Source organism: Lagenorhynchus albirostris, chromosome 14, assembly GCF_949774975.1.
Source record: "Lagenorhynchus albirostris chromosome 14, mLagAlb1.1, whole genome shotgun sequence".
Taxonomy (NCBI): domain Eukaryota; kingdom Metazoa; phylum Chordata; class Mammalia; order Artiodactyla; family Delphinidae; genus Lagenorhynchus; species Lagenorhynchus albirostris.
The window spans coordinates 13,329,752-13,354,318 of record NC_083108.1 but is presented as its reverse complement, the minus strand read 5'-3'; the positions used below and the strand labels follow the sequence as shown (position 1 = coordinate 13,354,318).

The 24,567-nt window shown below is 35.7% G+C and overlaps 1 protein-coding gene across 4 annotated transcripts in view; it reads left to right on the top strand.

Moving 5' to 3' along the window:
* RELCH (RAB11 binding and LisH domain, coiled-coil and HEAT repeat containing) overlaps window positions 1-24,567 on the top strand; it is a 117,151-nt gene that overhangs the window by 23,192 nt on the left and 69,392 nt on the right. For 3 of the 4 annotated variants that reach the window (XM_060120958.1, XM_060120957.1, XM_060120955.1), the window contains exons 6-10: window positions 12,784-12,987; window positions 13,093-13,184; window positions 13,796-14,089; window positions 16,775-16,850; window positions 19,072-19,167. In XM_060120958.1, the coding sequence (XP_059976941.1) occupies window positions 12,784-12,987; window positions 13,093-13,184; window positions 13,796-14,089; window positions 16,775-16,850; window positions 19,072-19,167 (762 nt within the window). Of the gene's footprint in view, window positions 1-12,783; window positions 12,988-13,092; window positions 13,185-13,795; window positions 14,090-16,774; window positions 16,851-19,071; window positions 19,168-19,314; window positions 19,339-24,567 lie in introns of all 4 variants that reach the window. The other variant, XM_060120956.1, reaches the window with a different exon arrangement.

Genomic DNA, 24,567 nt, shown 5'->3' with positions numbered 1-24,567 from the left:
TTTAGTGTTATCTCGTAACTCTGGAATATTTTGACTTCTTAGTGCGAATAGGTCAGTTTGAATCTTGTACCTTAGTAAAGTAAATACCAAGGAGTGTATTGTATAGAAATCAGGAGGCTATCATTTTAAATCAGGTATATCCCATTGGTCCATAAACTATCCCATGGATCATTTAGCAAAAATAAAAGTAGCAAAAATAGAAGTTCTCTAAGGAAGATAGCAGTACAGTTACTCCCTCAGTTATTGTACTGTATTTGGCAAAAACTAAATTTAATAAAATATATAGTTATTCTTTATTAAATGATAGTTTTACTCAACTATATAAAAGACATTAAACTAATATTTACCTAATATAAATAATGTTATACTGTGATTATATTTCAGGTTAATCATGTTTTATCACAAATTTAGGTTAATGATCAACTAAACAATGAATAAGAAATATGTTGAATATATGAGAAACATTGAGAGGCCAAAAAGAAGGCAGAAAAAGAAGAAAAAGGGAACAAAGAATAGATGGCACACACAGAAGACAATAGCAAGATGGCAGATTTAAAACCCAGCCATATCAATACTCACTTTAAATATAAATGATCTATCCTTAAAATTAAAAGGCAGAAATTACTGGAGATTTCAAGCTGGCTCTCTCAATAATTGATAGAATAAGGTAATAGAAAATCATTTAGGATATAGAACACTTGTGCTATGCTGTCAACTAACTTTACATAAGTAGAATTTATAAAACTTCATCTTTCAATAGCTGAATACATGTTTTCAAATACGTATGGGTCACTTATCAAAATAGATCATATTGTATCTATTAAATAGATGTAGGTGATAAAGCAAGTCAGTATTTAAGAGGATTTTAAATATTTCCAAATAACACATAAGTTAAAGAAGAAATCAAAAGGGAAATTATGAAGTATTTTGAGCTGAATGAAGATGGAAACAAAACCATCAAAATTTGCAGGATGTAGCTAAAGCTACAGGAAAGTTTATGACACCAAAATGTTTATAATATAAAAGAAGGAAGATTTCAAATTGATGAAAATCAGCTTCTACTTTAAGAAACTAGAAAAAGAAAACTAAGCAAAGCCCAAAGTAAGCAGAAGAAAGGAAATATTAAAAATGAGAGTGTAAATCAATGATATAGGCAACAGAAAACAATAGAGAAAAGCTAATAAAATAAAAAACTGAGTTTTTGAGGTTAATGAAATTGGAAAACCTCTAGCCTGACTCATTAGGAAAAAGAGAGAAGAAGCAAATTATCAAAATCTGGAATGAGCAAGGTTATATCACTATAAATTTTACTTATTATATATTTTTTAAATATATACCACTGGATTTCTTTTCTTTTTTAAAGTATTTATTTACTTATTTGTCTGCGCTGGGTCTTTAGTTGCAGCACGCGGAACCTTCATTGTCGCGTGCAGGCTCTTAGTTGCGGCATGCGGGATCTAGTTCCCTAACCAGGGAACAAACCCAGGATCCCTGCATTGGGAGCACAGAGACTTAACCACTGGACCACCAGGGAAGTCCCTAAATTTTACTCATATTAAAAGGATAAAATGGGAATGTTATGAGCAACTTTTCTTGAAAGAAGATAATTGCCAAAGCTCATTCAAGAAGAAATAGATTTGAGGAACTTTGTATTTATTAAAGAAATTGAATTTGTACTTAAAAACCTTCCGACAAAGAAAACTCTAGGTCTAGATAACTTCACTTGTAAAATCTACCAGGCATTTAAGGAAGAAGTAATACCGCTTCTCCACAAACTCTTCCAGAAACTGAAGAGAAGGGAATACTTCCAAACTCATTCTATGAGACCAGAATAATTCTGATATCAAAGTCAGATAAAAAACATTGCAAACAAAGAAAATACAGGGTCATTTTCCTTGTGAATTGGATGCAGAAATTCTATATAATTCTATATTTTACTATATCAAATCCAATAATATGTAAAAATGCTAATACATCATGACCAAATGGTTTATCCAAGGAATGCAAGGTTGATTTAATCCAAAAATCAGTCACTGTAATTCACCATTTTAAGAAACTTTTTAAAAGAGAAAAAAATCTTATCTCAGAAGAAAGCATTTGACATAACATGCATTTCCCATAAAAACTTGAAAGAAATGAGGAATTTCCTCAATCTCATAAAAGATATTTACAGAAAAACTATCACTAACATCATGCTTAATGATAAAAGATAAGGAATAAAACAAGGATATCTGTTCTCACTACTTCTACTGAACATCATACTGAAGATTCTAGCCAACACAAGGCAAGAAAAAGAAATAAAAGGCACACATTTTGGAAAAGAAGAAATAAAACTCTAAATTCACTGGTAACATGATTGTATATGTAGAAAATCCTGTGGACTACATAAAAAAAATACTATAGGGACTTCCTGGCGGTCCAGTGGTTAAGACTCCACGCTTCCACTGCAGGGGGTGTGGGTTCAATCCCTGCTTGGGGAACTAAGATGCTGCATGCCATGTGGCAGGGCCAAAAAAAAAAAGATACTATAGCTAATACATGATGTTAGCAAAGTTGTAAGATACAAGATCAGTAAACAAAAGTGAATCATATTTCTGTATACTAGCAACAAATAAACATTGAACTTTTAAAGATACCATTTACAAAAGTATCAAAAAATAGGAAATACTTAGGGATAAATCTGATAAAGGATTATACATTAAAAACTATTATACATGCTGAGAGAAAGTAAAGAAGACATAAATGAAGAGATACATTGTGCTCATATATCAGAAGATTCAATATTGTCAGAGTGTCAGTTTCAGCAAATTGATTTGTATTTTCAGTGCAATCCCAATCAAAATCTCGCCAGTGTTTTTTGTAGAGATTAATTAGTTTATTCTAAAATTCATATGGAAATAACATAGTATAGCCAAAACAACTTTAATAAAGAAGAACAAAATTGGGGGACTTCAGCTACCTGACTTCAAGATATTGTAGTTTAGACAGTATCTTATTGGCATAAAGGTAGACAAATAGATCAATAGAACATAATAGAGAGTCAAGAGATTAATTTATGCATAGATGATCTTTTGATGTCTGACAGAATGCAAAGTAAATTTCATTCAGAAAGGACAGTCTTTTTTATAATTGGTACTGGAACATTTTGATATCTGTAGACCTCCAAAAATGAATTTCAAACCATACCTCACACCATCTACAAAAATTAATTCAAATGGATCATAGCTTTAACTTCTAAAACCATAAGGCTCCTAGAAGAAAACATGGAAAAAATTCATTGCAACCTTGGAAGATAGGCCAAGATTTCTTATATATGACACCAAAAGTATGGTGTTCTTCAGCAAAATTGTTCTCATCAAAATCAATAACTTCTGCTCTTTGAGAGCCACTCTAAGCAAATGAAAAGGTAAGCCATAAATGGGTGAAATATTTGCAAGTAACATATATGATAAAGGACTTTATCCAGAATATTTAAAGAACTCTCTAAACTGAATAATAAGAAAACAGCCCAATTTTTAAAAGCATGGACAAAAAAATTTAAACAGATACTTCAACAGAGAACGTATATGGATAGCAAATAAGCACATGAAAAAGGTGCTCAGCATCTTTAGTCATTAGGGAAATGCAAATTAAGTCACAATGAGAATACCATAACACTTAATAGAATGTCTGAGACTGTACCAAGTCTTGGCAAAGATGTGGAGTAACTAGAAATCTCATCTTTGCTAGTGAGAATGCAAACTGGTACAGTCAGTTTGGAACACTTTTTGGCAGTTTCTTTAAAAAGTTAAAACCTTCACCAACTATATGACCTGGTCATTCCATTCATGGATATTAAAATCCAAAAGAAATGAAAGCATATGTTCATACAAAGACTCCTTCACAATGTTCACGGCAGCTTTATTTATGGTAGCTAAAATCAGGGTAACAACCCAAATATACAAGAGCAGGCGGTTGAATAAAACATTTTAATATATCCTTATAGTAGAATACTACACAGCAACAAAAAGGAACGAACTGCTGACAGATACAACAACACAGATCAGTCTGAAAATCCTTAATCATTAATTTGGGTGAAAAAAAACAGACAAATATAGTACTTGCTGTATGAATTTATAAAAAATTCTAAGAAATGTAAACTATTATACAGTGACAGAAAACAGGTCAGTATTTGCCTAGCAACAGGGCACCTATGAGGAATAAGAGGGAAGGATTACAAAGGGGCCAAGAAAACTTTTGGGAGTGAACAAGTTAATCTTGTTGATTGTGGTGATCTATTCAGGGGTATACACAGATGTCAAAACTTATCAAATTGTACATTTTAAATTAGCTCGTGGATTTAAATCATGCAGTTTATTGTGTATTAATTATATACCTCAGTAAAGCTGTTTTTTATGAAAGGCAGTGGAAATGCTCATCAATAACCTGTTCTTTAACCATTAAACAACATTTAGTGCTAATTTCAAATGACCTAAAAGCAGAGCTATATAGAGCCCTCACTCTCCTCTGTTTAGTCTCTAGACAAAGTGTAAAACTTTTTGCCCTGTTTTATTTTTGATCATATACCCCGATTTTACCCTCTTAGTGGCACTTATCATTACCTGCAATTATCTCTTGTCTCCCTGACTAGACTATAAGTTTCTTGAGGCTAAAAGGATCTCTTGTTCATCTCTGTATCTGCAAGTATAGTAAAACTCCGTAAATATTTATTGATAGTTTTCTCATATTTTTATCTGCATGCAATCATTGTCTTACTGTTCTTTGCTTCCCTCCTACCAGTTCTTTCTTTTATGATTTTTTACTTTCTATTCTTTCTTTCTGTTGTGCTATGTGAATTTTTTTTTTTTTTGTAAATAAGCGTTCTGTGTATTTTCAACTTCTCTCAGAATATCCTTTTTGCTTTAAATAACACTTGTCTCTTAACTGAGGACACTGTTTCCCCTATTTTCCAAGTACGAGATGGTGCCTCTCACACTCTAGAACCAGGATGTTTTCTCCCAGGATGTTTTCTCAATTGGAACATACACTTTGACATTACAATAAAATTATGATTATGTTGAATTTTCAAGATAGTAGCAATAAGGGGACTTCCCCAGTGGTCCAGTGGTAAAGAATCCTCCTTCCAGTTCAGGGGCCGTGGGTTTGATCCCTGCTCAGGGAACTAAGATCCCACATGCCGCGGGGCAACTAAGCCTACATACCACAACTACTGAGCCTGCATGCCACAAACTACAGAGCCCATGCACTCTGGAGCCCGCACGCCACAACTAGAGAGAGAAAAAAACTGCACACCACAACTAGAGAGAAGCCCAAGCACCAAAATGAAGAGCCCGTGTGCCACAACGGAAGATCCCACATGCCGCACTAAGGCCTGACGCAGCCAAAAAAAAAGAGAAGGATATTAGCAATAAGGAAAAGATAAATTTCATGGGAGGAGCTTCAAGATGGCGGAAGAGTAAGACACAGAGACCACCTTCCTCCCCACAAATACATCAGAAATACATCTACATGTGGAACAACCCCTACAGAACACCTACTGAATGCTGGCACAAGACCTCAGACTTCCCAAAAGGCAAGAAACCCCCCACGTACCAGGGTAGGGCAAAAGAAAAAAGAGACAAAAGAATAGGGAAGGGACCTGCACCAGTGGGAGGGAGCTGTGAAGGAGGAAAGGTTTCCACACACTAGGAAGGCCCTTCACAGGCAGAGACTGCGGGTGGCGGAGGGGGGGAGCCACGGAGGAGAGCACAGCAACTGGGGTGCGGAGGGCAAAGCAGAGAGATTCCCGCACAGAGGATCGGTGCCAACCAGCACTCACCAGCCCGAGAGGCTTGTCTGCTCACCTGCTGGGGAGGGCGGGGGCTGGGAGCTGAGGCTCGGGCTTCAGTCGGATCCCAGGGAGAGGACTGGGGTTGGCTGCGTGAACACAGCCTGAGGGGGATTGTGCGCTACAGCTAGCCGGGAGGGAGTCCGGGAAAAAGTCTGGACCTGCCGAAGAGGCAAGAGACTTTTTCTTGCCTCTTGTTTCCTGGTGCACGAGGAGAGGGGATTAAGGGCACCACTTAAAGGAGCTCCAGAGATGGGCGTGAGACGCGGCTATCAGTGCAGACCCCAGAGACAGGCATGGGACGCTAAGGCTGCTGCTGCCGCCACCAAGGAGCCTGTGTGCAACCACATGTCACTATCCACACCTCCCCTCCCAGGAGCCTGTGCAGCCCGCCACTGCCAGGGTCCCGTGATCCAGGGACAACTTCCCCGGGAGAATGCATGGCGCGCCTCAGACTGCTGCAATGTCACATTGTCCGCTGCCACTGCAGGTTTGCCCCACATTCGTACCCCTCCCTCCCCCCGGCCTGAGTGAGTCAGAGCCCCCGAATCAGCTGCTTCTTTAACGCCATCCTGTCTGAGCGAAGAACAGACGCCCTCAGGCAACCTACACACAGAGGCGGGTCCAAATCCAAATCTGAACCCCGGGAGCTGTGCGAAAAAAGAAGAGAAAGGAAAATTTCTCCCAGCAGCCTCAGGAGCAGCAGATTAAATCTCCACAATCAACTTGATGTACCCTACATCTGTGGAATGCCTGAATAGACAACAAATCATCCCAAATTAAGGAGGTGGACTTTGGGGTCAATGATACATTTTTTTCCCCTTTTTCTCTTTTTGTGAATGTGTATGTGGATGCTTCTGTGTGATTTTGTCTGTATAGCTTTGCTTTTACCATTTGTCCTAGGGTTCTGTTTGTCCGTTGTTTTGTTGTTTTTTTTATTACTTTTCAAAAATTTTTCCTTAATAATTATTTTTTATTTTTTATTATAATAACTTTATTTTATTTCACTTTACTTTATTTTATTTTATCTTCTTTCTTTCTTTCTTTTTTTTCTCCCATTTATTCTGAGCTGTGTGGATGACAGGCTCTTGGTGCTCCAGCCAGGTGTCAGGGCTGTGCGTCGGAGGTGGGACAGCCAAAGTCAGGACACTGGTCTACAAGAGACCTCCCAGCTCAGAGATCTCACAGAGATCTCCATCTTAACGCCAAGACCCAGTTTCACTCAACAACCAGCAAGCTACAGTGCTGTACACCCTGTGCCAAACAACTAGCAACACAGGAACACAAACCCATCCATTAGCAGAGAGGCTGCCTAAAATTATAATAAGGCCACAGACACCCCAAAACACACCACCAGACGTGGACCTGCCCACCAGAAAGACAAGATCCAGGCTGACCCACCAGAACACAGGCACTAGTCCCCTCCACCAGGAAGCCTACACAACCCACTGAACCAACCTTAGCCACTGGGGACAGACACCAGAAACAACGGGAACTACGAACCTGCAGCCTGTGAAAAGGAGACCCCAAACACAGTAAGTGAAGCCAAATGAGAAGACAGAGAAACAAACAGCAGATGAAGGAGCAAGGCAAAACCCACCAGACCTAACGAATGAAGAAGAAATAGGCAGTCTACCTGAAAAAGAATTCAGAATAATGATAATAAAGATGATCCAAAATCTTGGAAATAGAGTAGACAAAATGCAAGAAACATTTAACAAGGACCTAGAAGAACTAAAGATGAAACAAACAACGATGAACAACACAATAAATGAAGTGAAAAATACTCTAGATGGGCTCAATAGCAGAATAACTGAGGCAGAAGAACTGATAAGTGACCTGGAAGATAAAATAGTGGAAATAACTACTGCAGAGCAGAATAAAGAAAAAAGAATGAAAAGAACTGAGGACAGTCTCAGAGACCTCTGGGACAACATTAAACACACCAACATTCAAATTTTAGGGGTCCCAGAAGAAGAAGAGAGAAAGAAAGGGACTGAGAAAATATTTGAAGAGATTATGGTTGAAAACTTCCCTAATATGGGAAAGGAAATAGTCAAGTTCAGGAAGCACAGAGAGTCCCATACAGGATAAACCCAAGGATAACCATGCCAAGACACATATTAATCAAACTATCAGGGCTTCTCTGGTGGCGCAGTGGTTGAGAGTCCGCCTGCTGATGCAGGGGACGTGGGTTCGTGCCCCGGTCTGGGAGGATCCCTCATGCCACGGAGGGGCTGGGCCCATGAGCCATGGCCGCTGAGCCTGTGCGTCTGGAGCCTGTGCTCTGCAATGGGAGAGGTCACAGCCGTGAGAGGCCCGCATGCAGCAAAAAAAAAAAAAAAAAAAAAAAAAAATTAAATACAAAGGTAAAATATTAAAAGCAGCAAGGCAGAAATAACACACAAGGGAATCCCCATAAGGTTAACAGCTGATCTTTCAGCAGAAACTCTGCAAGCCAGAAGGGACTGGCAGGACATATTTAAAGTGATGAAGGAGAAAAACCTACAACCAACATTACTCTACCAGGCAAGGATCTCATTCAGATTTGACGGAGAAATTAAAAGCTTTACAGACAAGCACACGCTAAGAGAATTCAGCACCACCAAACCAGATTTACAACAAATACTAAAGGAACTTCTCTAGGCAGGAAACACAAGAAAAGGAAAAGACCTACAATAACAAACCCAAAACAATTACGAAAATGGTAATAGGAACATACATACCAATGATTACCTTAAATATGAATGGTTTAAATGCTCCAGCCAAAAGACATGGACTGGCTGAATGCATAAAAAACAAGATCCATATATATGCTGTCTACAAGAGACCCACTTCAGACCTAGGGACACATACAGACTGAAAGTGAGGGGATGGAAAAAGATATTCCATGCTAATGGAAATCAAAAGAAAGCTGGAGAAGCAATTCTCATACCAGACAAAATAAACTTTAAAACAAAGACTATTATAAGAGACAAAGAAGGACAGTACATAATGATCAAGGGATCAATCCAAGAAGAAGATATAACAACTGTAAATATTTATGCACCCAGCACAGGAGCAGCGCAATTCATTTGGCAAATACTAACAGCCATAAAAGGGGAAATCGACTGTAACACAATCATAGTAGAGGACTTTAACACCCCACTTTCACCAATGGACAGATCATCCAAAATGAAAATAAATAAGGAAATACAAGCTTTAAATGATACATTAAACAAGATGGACTTAATTGATATTTATAGGACATTCCATCCAAAAGCAACAGAATACACATTCTTTTTATGTGCTCATGGAACATTCTCCAGGATAGATCATATCTTGGGCCACAAATCAAGCTTTGGTAAATTTAAGGAAATTGAAATCGTATCAAGTATCTTTTCTGACCACAACACTATGAGACTATGTATCAATTACAGGAAAAAATCTGTAAAAATACAAACACATGGAGGCTAAACAATACACTACTTAATAGCCAAGAGATCACTGAAGAAATTAAAGAGGAAATCAAATAATACCTAGAAACAAATGACAATGAAAACACAGCGATCCAAAACCTTTGGGATGCAGCAAAAGCAGTTTTAAGAGGGAAGTTTATAGCAATAAAATCGTACCTCAAAAAACAAGAAACAACTCAAGTAAACAACCTTACCTTACACCTAAAGCAATTAGAGAAAGAAGAACAAAAAAACCACAAAGTTAGCAGAAGGAAAGAAATCATAAAGATCAGATCAGAAATAAATGAAAAAGAAATGAAGGAAACCATAGCAAAGATCAATAAAACTAAAAGCTGGTTCTTTGAGAAGATAAACAAAATTCATAAGCCATTAGCCAGACTCATCAAGAAAAAAAGGGAGAAGGCTCAAATCAATAGAATTAGAAATAAAAAAGGAGAAGGAACAACTGACTGCAGAAACACAAAGGATCATGAGAGATTACTACAAGCAACTATATGTCAATCAAATGGACAACCTGGAAGAAAAGGACAAATTCTTAGAAATGCATAACCTGTGGAGACTGAACCAGGAGATATAGAAAATATGAACAGACCAATCAGAAGCACTGAAATTGAAACTGTGATTAAAAATCTTCCAACAAACAAAAGCCCGGAACCAGATGGCTTCACAGGCGAATCTGTCATACATTTAGAGAAGAGCTAACACCTATCCTTCTCAAACTCTTCCAAAATAGAGCAGAGGGAGGTACACTTCCAAACTCATTCTACGAGGTCACCATCACCGTGATACCAAAACCACACAAAGATGTCTCAAAGAAAGAAAACTACAGGCCAATATCACTGATGAACACAGATGCAAAAATCCTCAACAAAATACTAGCAAACAGAATCCAACAGCACATTAAAAGGATCATACACCATGATCAAGTGGGGTTTATCCCAGGAATGCAAGGATTCTTCAGTATACACAAATTAATCAGTGTGATACACCATATTAACAAATTGAAGGAGAAAAACCATATGATCATCTCAATAGATGCAGAGAAAGCTTTTGACAAAATTCAACACCCATCTATGATAAAAACCCTCCAGAAAGTAGGCATAGAGAGAACTTACTTCAACATAATAAAGGCCATATATGACAAATACACAGCCAACATCATCCTCAATGGTGAAAAATTGAAACCCTTTCCATTAAGATCAGGAACAAGACAAGGTTGCCCACTCTCACCACTCTTATTCAACATAGTTTTGGAAGTTTTAGCTACAGCAATCAGAGAAGAAAAAGAAATAAATGGGATCCAAATTGGAAAAGAAGAAGTAAAGCTGTCACTGTTTGCAGATGACATGATACTATACATAGAGAATCCTAAAGATGCTACCAGAAAACTACTAGAGCTAATTAATGAATTTGGTAAAGTAGCAGGATACAAAATTAATGCACAGAAATCTCTTGCATTCCTATACACTAATGACGAAAAATGTGAAAGTGAAATTAAGAAAACACTCCCATTTTACCATTGCGACAAAAAGAATAAAATATCTAGGAATAAACCTACCTAAGGAGACAGAAGATCTGTATGCAGAAAATTATAAGACATGATGAAAGAAATGAAAGGTGATACACCCAGATGGAGAGATATACCATCTTCTTGGATTGGAAGAATCAATATTGTGAAAATGACTATACTACCCAAAGCAATCTACAAATTCAATGGAATCCCTATCAAATTACCAATGGCATTTTTTACAGAACTAGAACAAAAAATCTTAAAATTTGTTTGGAGACACAAAAGACCCCGAATAGCCAAAGCGGTCTTTAGGGAAGAATACAGAGTGGGAGGAGTCAGGCTCTCTGACTTCACACTATACTACAAAGCTACAGTAATCAAGATAATATGGTACTGCCACAAAAACAGAAATATAGATCAATGGAACAGGATAGAAAGCCCAGAGATAAACTCACACATCTATGGTCAACTAATCTATGACAAAGGAGGCAAGACAATGGAGAAAAGATAGTCTCTTCAATTAGTGGTGCTGGGAAACCTGGACAGCTACATGTAAAAGAATTAAATTAGAACATTCCCTAACACCATACACAAAAATAAATTCAAAATGGATTAGAGACCTTAACGTAAGACCGGACACTACAAAACTCTTAGAGGAAAACATAGGAAGAACAGTCTTTGACATAAATCACAGCAAGATCTTTTTTGATCCACCTCCTAGAGTAATGGAAATAAAAACAAAAAGAAACAAATGAGACCTAATGAAACTTCAAAGCTTTTGCACAGCAAAGGAAATTACAAACAAGACGAAAAGACAACTCTTAGAATGGGAGAAAATATTTGCAAACGAATCAATGGAGAAAGGATTAATTTCCAAATAATATAAACAGCTCATGGAGCTCAATATTAAAAAAACAACCCAATCCAAAAATGTGCAGAAGACCTAAATAGACATTTCTCCAAAGGAGATATACAGATTGCCAACAAACACATGAAAGAATGCTCAACATTATTAATCATTAGAGAAATGCAAATCAAAACTACAATGAGATATCATCTCACACCAGTCAGAATGGCCATCATCAAAAAATCTAGAAACAATAAATGCTGGAGAGGGTGTGGAGAAAAGGGCACCCTCTTGCACTGTTGGTGGGAATGTAAATTGATACAGCCACTATGGAGAACTGTATGGAGGTTCCTTAAGAAACTAAAAGTAGAACTACCATACAACCCAGCAATCCCACTACTGGGCATATACCCTGAGAAAACCATAATTCAAAAAGAGTCATGTACCAAAATATTCATTGCAGCTCTATTTACAATAGCCAGGACATGGAGGCAACCTAAGTGTCCATCAACAGATGAATTGATAAAGAAAATGTGGCAGATATATACAGTGGAATATTATTCAGCCATAAGAAGAAACAAAATTGAGTTAGTTGTAGTGAGGTGGATGGACCTAGAGTCTGTCATACAGAGTGAGGTAAGTCAGAAAGAGAAAAACAAATACCGTATGCTAACACATATATATGGAATCTAAAAAAAAAAAAAAAAAAAATTGTCATGAAGAATCCAGGGACAAGGCAGGAATAAAGACGCAGATGTACTAGAGCATGGACTTGAGGATCCGCGGAGGGGGTCGGGTAAGCTGGGACAAAGAGAGTGGCATGGACATATATACACTACCAAATGTAAAATAGATTGCTAGTGGGAAGCAGCTGCATAGCACAGGGAGATCAGCTCGGTGCTTTGTGACCACCTAGAGGGGTGGGATAGGGAGGGTGGGAGGGAGGGAGACACAAGAGGGAAGAGATATGGGGACATATGTATAGGTATAACTGATTCACTTTGTTATAAAGCAGAAACTGACACACCATTTTAAAGCAATTATACTCCAATAAAGTTGTTAAAAAAAAGATAAATTTCAAAAATGCAAGATAAAACTGCCACATAGATTTTTTTTATATTATTATTTTTTTATCTTTTAGGATTTTGAACTATGGGATGATGTAGGATTAAACATTCCAAAACCTCCAGACTTATTGCAACTCTACCGAGATTTTGGAAATCATCAAGTGACTGGGAAAGATCTTGTGGATGTGGCCAGTGGTGTAGAAGAAGATGAATTAGAGGCTCTGACACCAATTTTAGTTAACCTTCCTCCAACCCTTGAAACTCCTGCTGCTGTAGAGGTGAGAGGTATTAACTAAGTAATCCAGTCCACAAAAAGTGTTTAAACTGCATAAAAGCATACTATGAGATCTTGAGTTTCTGTTTTTCTCCCATTTTGATTTTAGAACTCCTTGCTAGTAAAGAAATTAGAAGATAAAATTAGTTTATTAAATAGTGAGAAATGGTCTTTGATGGAACAAATCAGAAGACTTGAAAGGTTAGTACTTAATCATTATTTCCAAAAAAACCTCTTAAAGTTTTTAAAGAAATTGACAGATTATATAAATATATAAGATAACATTTCAGTTGTAAGACATAATTTTTCATATCCTAATACTTCTGGAAAAAAGTCTTATAGTTGCTTATATACTTAAAGTGTCCTTTTTCCCCAAAAAAGTTGTCCCCGTAATAACCATGTAATTGCATATGTCTTGGAACCAAGAAATAAGATATTTTTTATTTTCTCCAAGTTGTATCAGTAGTAATAAAATAGCTTTTCACATTAGTGTTGTACATATTTCCCATTCGTTATTTCATTTAATTCTTAATTCTGTAGAATTTTCCCCATTTTGCAAATGAAGAATGTTAAGTGCTAATCCAAAGCGTAGTTTATAAAACCATTTTTATGCTTTATAAGTGTTTGTAGCTGCACTTCTAGGTATATGAAGCATCAGTGTATATGGTGCAGAAGAGATTAATCAGTTGCCAAACCACTTTCTATTAATATGTTATACTTTTAAACCATTAAACCCATTATGAGGTTTATGCTATTGCCAAAGTTTTAAAAAAATACAGTTATTCTCTGATAATTTCTCTTCCTTTCTACAGTGAAATGGACTTCCTCAAAAATGAACACTTTGCCAGCCCTGTAGTTTGTGACTCTGTTCAGCCTTCTTTGGATCAGTCTCCCCACAAGGACTCTGAAGACAGTGGACAGAATTCAGTTATAAATAGTTCAGACATGGGAGAAAACAAGGATATCCATCTTTCAAAATCAGATGAAATTGATTCCACTATTCCTAAAGAGAATTTCCCACGTTCTTTCCCCAGGAGAGAAAGAGAAGGAATGCCATCTTCTTCTCCATCAAATAAAAGCACAGTCCATTTTGATAAACCCAATCGGTTAGTATGCATCCTGTGTTTTGAAATGCATCTTTCAGCTATTTAGAACATTGTCAAAATAGAAGAGTTTCAGTTCTTATTTTGCAGATCAGATGTATGAATTTTTATGTTTGGCATGAACTTAACACATAGCAAAGTCCATGTCACCAAAAAAAATAAAAAAATAAAAATCACAAGTAATTACTAAGTTAAATTGTATTAACAAGGAATAGACCATAAAGGAGATAGGTCCTATCTTAGCCGAGTACTTAAACCCATAAGTAATATGTATGTTTTATGTGCTGTATTTTACCCAGTGCTTTTTACCTTTTCTGTATTCTACAGTCATTATCAGACTCAGGAGAAGGTTTTGGTACTGAATAGTTGCCTGTACTAAAGAGGGGATTAGCTATTAATCTTAGGCCTTTTTCCTGTGTCTGCTTCCATTACTAATATTGTATCATTAATATTCTCTTAATTCATTTAGTTTTTATTGGATTGCAGTGATTGAACTCAGATGACAAAAGCATGGTCCCTTGCCCATCATGATTATGTTTTCTAGTAGAGGAGACAAAATGTGTTTAAAATTATTTACATTTTAATGTGAAAAATGTTAAGAAAGGAACATTTACTGAGTTCTTTTTTATATGTCAGGCACAGTTCTACACGCTTTACGTATACTAACTTAGTTAATCCTCACAAATTACCCTATGGTACATTCTGAGCCACAAAGCCATGCTTCCTCCTCCTCCTATTAAATGGAGGAATATTATACCAAGTGTTGGGATGTAATAGGAAAGCATGACTAATTTGTTTTAGACTTAAAGGTACTCATTATTAGTGAGAAGTATTTGATTTTTTTTTTCCCAAGCAAATCTTTCCACTCATGTGCCACAACTTTCTGTGTACCTGCTTAAGTGTGTGTGTGTGTGTGTGTGTGTGTGTGTGTGTGTATTTTTAGGTATTATGGGGGTTGAAATAGACACAGCCCAATCCTCAAAGTGCATTTAATTAAATATGGTTAAGATACAGTTATAAAAATGATATTCAATAGCAGTGGCATTCGTAATAGTTCTTACTGTTTAGGAGTACTGCCATATATCTCCTTTGATACACCAAAGCCACTCTCTGGAGAAAGATGACTGTTAAATTTCTTCAACTAACTTTTTTAGCTCTTAACTATATGTCAGGCAGTCTTAACGAGGAGTATAATGGTAACCAAACATATGGTCATCCCTTCATTTACAAACCTTACAGTATGAGAGAGGCTGACAGATAATTATTATAAGTACGAAGAGTAGTAATATAAGAGAAGTTCACCTTGCTTTGGGAACACACAATCAGGGCACCTAACCTAGGCATCAGAGCAGGAAAGATTTCAGGGAAGAAGTATTATCTAACTTTAGACCTGATGACTAAGTAGTAGTTAACCAGACAAAGAAATAAGACGAAGTCTTCCCACTAAGAGAGAACAGCATGTACAGGGAGAACACTGTGTACTTTGCGAGCTAAGAAGAATTTATTAAGGTTGAAGCAAAGAATGCAAGTGAGAAGAATGACGGATGAAGTTGGAGAATTAAGCAAAGACTAAGTCATATAAGTCGTGTTAACTCATTTTAGAGAGTTGGGACGTGATGGCATCTAAGTTTTAGAAAGAGTCCTCTAGGGTAGAGGTAATTGGAGGGTAGCAAGACTGGAAGAAAGGAGACTAGTAGGATATCTATTGGAAGAATCCAAGTAAGAAATGATTGAATTTCCTGTATTAGAAAGAAGTGGATAGATTTACAAGATAGTTAGAAAGTAAAAGATTGATTGGATTAGGAGATTAAAAGAAAGGGAAGGATAAAGGCTTTCTGGCATAGGCAATTGGATGCATTATAGCTCTCTCCACTGAAAGAATATGGGAGGGGAAACATAACAAGCAAATAGGCTTAAGCTTTGACACAGTAACTCCACAATGAGATGTTACTGGGGGCCACTTTGTGGTGTATACTAAATAACCTCTATTATGTAATTTTGGTGTTAGCCCTTTTCTTTGTAGATAGAGCACATAAAGTACAACTCATAGTTACAATATTATGAATACTATTATGTAGAGACCAGTGTTGTTTTAAAAATATAAATGTTTTAACCTTTTTTATTAAACATAAATAGGGTAATATTTTCAATTACAAAAATACTTCCTTTGAGATATATCATGAATGTTGAACAAGCCTCTCCTTCATTTATCTTTAATTTTTAATTCTTTTACGTGGGTTTCTAACATTAAGGATTATCATTATCATTATATAGATCTGTAAAACTTCTCAGCAACATACCAGGTCAACCTTTGTCTCCACTGTTTACCTTTCTGGGATCATAGAGAATTAGGGAAGAAAAAAAAATCCTCATTTCAGGTTTTACAAACACTTTCTGTGGTCATTGACCTGCCATACCACTTCAGGTTTAATCCACTAACATTTATAAGTCATTCATTCCCATAACATCAAGCTCTTTTAAGATCAGCATCTATTGCTGATTTCTTTTCCCCAGTATAATTTTCCACTGAAGTGACCTTTAAGTCTTTTGTGGCTGAGATATTCAGTTAACATTTGTGGGTTAGGGTTCATGCAAGGATGGGAATTATAACCTGCAACTTACTTTCTCCTTAAATGCCAGTGGTAACTATTTGGTATTGTCCCATTTTCATTCAATATTTTCTTCTAGGAAGTTGTCTCCTGCTTTCCATCAAGCACTACTCTCTTTCTGTCGAATGTCAGCAGATAGTCGTTTAGGATCAGAGGTAAATTATACCAGATTCTTTCAAACTTTCTTAAAACATTCAGTTTTTCTTTTTAGCATCTTACCCAAAAATAATTGTGATAAGACTCTATTTCAAGTACAAATCTAGTATTTAAAATAATGCTCTAAGAAATAGTTCCTAAAATTTTAACTTTTAAGGAAAGTAGTTGATTATTTTTGTCTTTAGGTTAAAGCTTTGTTTAGTATTAAAGTGGCCTTTTACAGTCTAGTTTTAATTTGTTATGTCTACCGACATATGGTTATATGCCTCTCTGTGGTATAATTCAGAAAACCAAATCAAGTGTACATATTGTTTATAATTTCAGTTATTTTTAGATTACTCTACTTTTAATTTCATTTGGATTGTCTTTTCCCCCCCCACCTTCATGCTTTATGCTTTATAGTCTAATAAGTTTGAACAAATATTTGTGATTCCAGAAATAACTGATAAGGTCCTGCTTCAGGGTCAGGGTGAGGGTATTATTTCAGCAGTTAACATGAAATTACATTAAAAAATACCTAACACACACTAAGCATTATGTTACATGTCATCTCATTTAATCTGCATTTTAATTTGCAAACTTACAAAGTAGGTAATATTAGTCTAATTTTCCAGATAAGGAAATTTTAGACAAGTCCCATAACTTTCCCAGTGTTAGACAGCTACCCAGGTCTATATGATTGTAAAGCCTAATTGCTAAGTATTTGCATTGGTATCAGGAGCTGAACAACCTACCTCTGCAAAGTGAATCTAAACTTAGGTTATTTAGTTGAATAAATCAAAAGTATTATTTCCTTTTGATGCTGACCAAAAGCTGTAAACTCAAATGTCTACAAAGAAACCAGGCAGGTCTCATAATATGATGAAGCAAGAGGGTAATAATAAGGAGTGGTGGGTACTGTAGTAAATTCGAACTTACATCCTTTGCCTAAATCTTCCAGGTGATTGCTTCTGTGTGTGTGTGAGGGCCCAAAGATAGTGCCATTGCTAGACTATATATCACCTTTGTGCAAATTAAAATGATACTCCTTACTTTTGGTGGATAAATACCTGGTGTGGCAGATGAGTGCCTGTTGGATGTCAGCCCCACTTACCATTTAGGCTGATTCTCTGTGCAAGGCATAGCTGATAACAGTCTTTTTCAAGAGAAGCTGGGCATCTGGATTTTTTTTTTTTTTTTGGTTGTCTGTAATTTTCTTTTTTTTTTTAACATCTTTATCGGAGTATAATTGCTTTACAATGGTGTGTTAGTTTCTGCTTTATAACAAAGTGAATCAGCTATACATATATATCCCCATATCTCCTCCCCCTTGCGTCTCCCTCCCACCCTCCCTATCCCACCCCTCTAGGCGGTCACAAAGCACGGAGCTGATCTCCCTGTGCTATGCAGCTGCTTCCCACTAGCTATCTATTTTACATTTGATAGTGTATATATGTCCGTGCCACTCTCCCACTTCGTCCCAGCTTACCCTTCCCCCTCCCTGTGTCCTCAAGTCCATTCTCTACGTCTGTGTCTTTATTTCTGTCCTACCCCTAGGTTCGGATTGATTGTCTTTGATTTCAGAGTTTATTAGCTCTCAGATTTGTTTTCCTCAAGTCCTTTGTAATTGTTGTTGCAGGCTTATCTTCAGAGGGTTTTTTTCTTTTTTTCTCCTATCTTTATACTCACTCCTCCCTTTCTAGCTGTTTTATGGTTGATTCCACTTCACCTCTTTTGGGCTTCTGTCCCACAATGTCATTAAGAATATGAAAGAGCTAGAGGATGGTTTGGATGCAATCTGGCAATCCCCATTGTAAGACTGGGTCAGCCCCCTTGGACTTCCCTTGCATGCAGCTTCATTATACAAACTACTCTCACCTTAGGCAAAGCCTGTAGCTTTGTGGGCACCTTTTCCCCAAGAACAAAATTAAAAACCATTGAAGCTGCCCCAGTCCTGTGTTATCCCTGTTTGTTCCCAGAACTGAAGCCTTGTAAGCCTCCCTGTCTTCACCCTTGCTTCTTAACAGTGTTTTAAATCCATTTCTGGTCTATAAAAATGTTTATCCCGTTAGGGATTACAGTTGTTCTTATTGTTGTTTTTATCATCATCATCATAAATTGTAATTTTGGATGTGTGTTTGGAACAGAGGTGACAGGGTCCAAAACATAAACTTTAAGTACAATACCATCATGCACAGAAGTTCTCCAGTGTCATCATTTATTAATTCTTTGGTTTTTTAGGTGTCTCGGATTGCAGACAGTGAGAAAAGTGTTATGTTAATGCTGGGGCGCTGCCTGCCACACATTGTTCCTAATGTGCTGTTGGCAAAGAGAGAGGTGAGACACATAAAAGTATTTTCATTCCCCAGATCTCATCATGTGTCCATTTTTGTCATTTTGAAGTTTAGTGTTATATTTTTATTTTGTTAAAGTCTATTACTTGCAATCATATTCTTACTTTTGTGCATGCATCTCTGCTCCTAGAGAATGGTTTTACACCTCTGTCAGGTGAGTTCAGTAAAACTGCATGGTATTCATGTTTTCCAATTTTGCTTAAAGCATCATTAGCTTTTGCAGCACTAACTATTACTGTAGGTCCATTTATGTGCCATGAACACTGTCTGTTTTTTACATTACCAGTTAACTAATTTATTTTATCTCTGCTCTTGATATGATATGCGTGATTTGTCTTCAGAAATAGACATGCTTTGTATTGAACATTCACAGGGACTAATAATGTAACTTTTCTTAAACGTAGTTACTTATTATTAATGTTAGTTTTATTGTATTTGTTTGGCAGTAATTACACTTGTCTTAGGATGATAGGATAGTTATAATATTGTCTACAATAACTTTTGAAAGTACCTTTTTTGTTTTTCTTGTAGCTTACCTGTTATTGACAGATGCTTTAAATGTCCAAAATAGAGTAGCAAATTTATTTTAGTACACATTGCCTATGTTATAAGCCATAAATACTGTAGAAAGTTATTTTTAGAGTTATATTTAGCCAATAAAAGATTAATAAAAAGTTATCTGTAATCTCATTTAAATGACAGTGAATGATTTATTTGCCAACAAGCTTAATTATTTGAATTATTCAATTTATGAAATCAATTTTCAGTTCAGAAATTTTCTTTTAATGGGTTAAGAATATTTTAGAATGTGTCATAAAAGTTTCTTTTGTTATCCTCTTAATATTTACCACCGGTTTTAATCATAATTCACGGGACCTACAGTATGATAGGTACACAATGCATTGGCAAAACCCATGTAGAGCTTATCCTTAATTATCTGTTTAGCGCAAGAAATTTGTACTGATCCTCAAGAAAATGTATGTGTAGAGCTTAAAAATTTTTTATACCTATAGGTATTTTTAATTTAAAAAAGATAAACATGACTGTTTTCTTGCTGATGGTTTTATTTTACCTAATATTTAAAAATAGCTCTGAGACATTAGTAAGTATGGAAATTTTTCTATGTCTTGAAGGATCAGTGTCCAATTTCAGATTGTTTTGCAGTTCTGCCTGGCAGAATGGTGTTTGAGCTTCTTTTCCTTTTTCAGCTTGTAACATAATCCATTGCAGTGCATTAATGTTTGCATCCCTTTTACTATGTTTCCTTAATATAATCTTTAAAATATCACAGAAACCTAATTGTTATGAGATGTAGTTTAAGCTTTTTTATTTGAATTTTCCCTTTTTTAATCATAAAAAACTACCACTAAAATCTGATTGTACTGCATGAAATATTTATAAATTTGCATCATCAGTAATCAGTTATATATATATAAATATATATGTAAACATATTTATATATACACATATATTTTATTTGTGGTATGATGTTTACTTTTTGGCTGATTTTAAGGTTTTTATATTTAAAAATATTTATATACTTATAATTTCATGAAGAATTGATCATTTATCTTTGTTTACTTAATTATTTGTACTTTATTCTGTTTTACCAGAAGATTTACCATTTATTATATACCAAAGTTGTATTCCCTCAAAACTAAATTGGTAAATAATGAAGTATACCTTGCCTTTCTTTGAAACTAATCCCAGGGCATAAAAGGTCAAAACTTTTATTTCATTTTATCCTTTGATATTGGATTACATGTATTTAATATTTTACCCTAGTTCCTTATATCTATATTTTTAAAAAGGTCTCATGATTGAAGGATTAATATTTTTATTTTTTCTTATTTCTCGTTTTATGTGTTCTCTTATCAGTATAAACCTTTTTATTGATATGTAAATACAATTTAAATGTCCCTTAGTAAACTGATTGATCATAGCAATATCCTAGGTAATTAAAAAAATAAAACATTAAAAACAGGTTTTAAGGTTTGAATAAATAATACATTCACATGGTTTAACATCTTTTAAATATAAAAAGATGTAAACTTGTCTTCCCTTGTCCCTGAGCCACCATCCTACATGCAATAAATTTTATTAGCTTCTAGTGTATTCTTTCAAGTTCTTTGCCCATTTTTTAAGTGGATTGTTTGCCTTTAAATTGTAAGAGTTCTTACAATTCTGGATATTAAACCCTTACCTCATACATGATTTGCAAATATTTTCTCCCATCCTATAGGTTTTCTTTTCACATTGTTGATAATGTCCTTAGATGAACAAATATTTTTCATTTTTATGAAATTGATCTATTTTTTTCTTTTGTTACTTGAGTTTTTGGTATCAATCTAAGAATCTATTACCAAATCTGAAGTCAGAAAGATTTATTCCTGTGTTTTCTTCTAATAGTGTTATACCTTTAGCTCTTATATTTAGGTCATTGATCCATTTGGAGTTTTTTTCTTTTTTAATATATGGAGTGAGGCAGGAGTCTAAAACTTTATTCTTTTCATTTAGTTATCCAGATATCCCAGCACCATTTGTTGAACAGAAAGTTGTTTCCCTAATGAATGGTCATGGCACCTTTGCCATATCAGTTCAATGTCGATGTTTGCATTCATTTCTATACTTTCAGTTCTGTACCATTGGTCTTTGTGTTTATCTTTATGCCCGTTCCACTCTATTTTGATTACTGTAGCTTTATAGTAAGTTTTGAAATTGGGAAGAATGAGTCCTCCAGCTTTGTTTTCTTTTTCAATATCGTTTAGCCATTTAGGGCCCCTTTCAGTTCCATATGAATTTGATGCTCAGTTTTGATTTCTACCATAAAGGTCATTTGAATTTTGAAAGGGATTGCACTGAATCTGTAGATCACTTTGGGGAATATTGACATTCAAACAACATTAAGTCTTGCCATTTATGAACTTGAGATTCTTTACAGTTATTTATGTCTTTCAGCAATGTTTTGTAGTTTTTCACTTCCATGTTAAAATTTATTTCTCAGTATTTTATTCTCATGGATGCTGTTGTAAATGAAATTGTTTCCTTAATTTCTTTTCAGGTTGTTCATTGCTGATATATAGAAACAGAACTGACATTTGTATGTTGACCTTGTAACTTGAAACTTTGCTGAATTTGTTTATTAGCTCTAGTAGTTTTTTGTGGATTCTATGAGATTTATATAGAATCATGTTATCTGCAAACAGAGATATTTTGCTTCTTTTGTTCCAATTTCGATAGCTTTTATTTCTTCCTCTTACTTAATTACTTTGGTTAGGACTGCCAATACAGTTTTTTTTTTTTAACATCTTTATTGGAGTATAATTGCTTTACAATGGTGTGTCACTTTCTGCTTTATAACAAAGTGAACCAGTTATACATATACATATGTCCCCATATCTCTTCCTTCTTGCTTCTCCCTCCCTCCCTCCCACCCTCCCTATCACACCCCTCTAGGTGATCACAAAGTACCGAGCTGATCTCCCTGCGCTATGTGGCTGCTTCCCACTAGCTATCTATTTTACGTTTGGTAGTGTATATATGTCCATGCCACTCTCTCACTTTGTCACAGCTTACCCTTCCCCCTCCCCATATCCTCAAGTCCATTCTCTAGTAGGTCTGTGTCTTTATTCCTGCCTTGCCCCTAGGTTCTTCATGACCTTTTTTTTTTTTTCCATAGATTCCATATATATGTGTTAGCATACGGTATTTGCTTTTCTCTTTCTGACTTACTTCACTCTGTATGACAGACTCTAGGTCCATCCACCTCACTACAAATAACTCAGTTTCGTTTCTTTTTATGGCTGAGTAATATTCCATTGTATATATGTGCCACATCTTCTTTATCCATTCATCCAATGATGGACACTTAGGTTGTTTCCATCACCGGGCTATTGTAAATAGAGCTGCAATGAATATTTTGGTACATGACTCTTTATGAATTATGGTTTTCTCAGGGTATATGCCCAGTAGTGGGATTGCTGGGTTGTATGGTAGTTCTATTTTTAGTTTTTTAAGGAACCTCCATACTGTTCTCCATAGTGGCTGTATCAATTTACATTCCCACCAACAGTGCAAGAGGGTGCCCTTTTCTCCACACCCTCTCCAGCATTTATTGTTTCTAGATTTTTTGATGATGGCCATTCTGACTGGTGTGAGATGATATCTCATTGTAGTTTTGATTTGCATTTGTCTAATGATTAATGATGTTGAGCATTCTTTCATGTGTTTGTTGGCAATCTGTATATCTTCTTTGCAGAAATGTCTATTTAGATCTTCTGCCCATTTTTGGATTGGGTTGTTTGTTTTTTTGCTATTGAGCTGCATGAGCGTTTGTAAATTTTGGAGATTAATCCTTTGTCAGTTGCTTCATTTGCAGGTATTTTCTCCCATTCTGAGGGTTATCTTTTCATCTTGTTTATGGTTTCCTTTGCTGTGCAAAAGCTTTGAAGTTTCATTAGGTCCCATTTGTTTATTTTTGTTTTTATTTCCATTTCTCTAGGAGGTGAGTCAAAAAGGATCTTTCTGTGATTGATGTCATTGAGTGTTCTGCCTATGTTTTCCTCTAAGAGTTTGACAGTGTCTGGCATTACATTTAGGTCTTTAATCCATTTTGAGTTTATTTATGTGTATGGTGTTAGGGAGTGTTCTAATTTCATGCTTTTACATGTACCTGTCCAGTTTTCCCAGCACCACTTATTGAAGAGGCTGTCTTTTCTCCACTATATATTCTTGCCTCCTTTATCAAAAATGAGGCGACCATAGGTACATGGGTTTATCTCTGGGCTTTCTATCCTGTTCCATTGATCTATATTTCTGTTTTTGTGCCAGTACCATACTTTCTTGATTACTGTAGCTTTGTAGTATAGTCTGAAGTCAGGGAGCCTGATTCCTCCAGCTCCGTTTTTCTTTCTCAAGGTTGCTTTGGCTATTCGGGGTCTTTGTGTTTCCATACAAATTGTGAAATTTTTTGTTCTAGTTCTGTGAAAAATGCCACTGGTAGTCTGATAGGGATTGCATTGAATCTGTAGATTGCTTTGGGTATTAGAGTCATTTTCACAATGTTGATTCTTCCAATCCAAGAACATGGTATATATCTCCATCTATTTGTATCATCTTTAATTTCTTTCATCAGTGTCTTATAATTTTCTGCATACGGTCTTTTGTCTCCTTAGGTAGGTTTATTCCTAGACACTTTATTCTTTTTACTGCAGTGGTAAATGGGAGTGTTTTCTTAATTTCACTTTCACATTTTTCGTCATTAGTGTATGGGAATGCTAGAGATTTCTGTGCATTAATTTTGTATCCTGCTACTTTACCAAATTCATTGATTAGTTCTAGTAGTTTTCTGGTAGCATCTTTAGGATTCTCTAAGTATAGTATC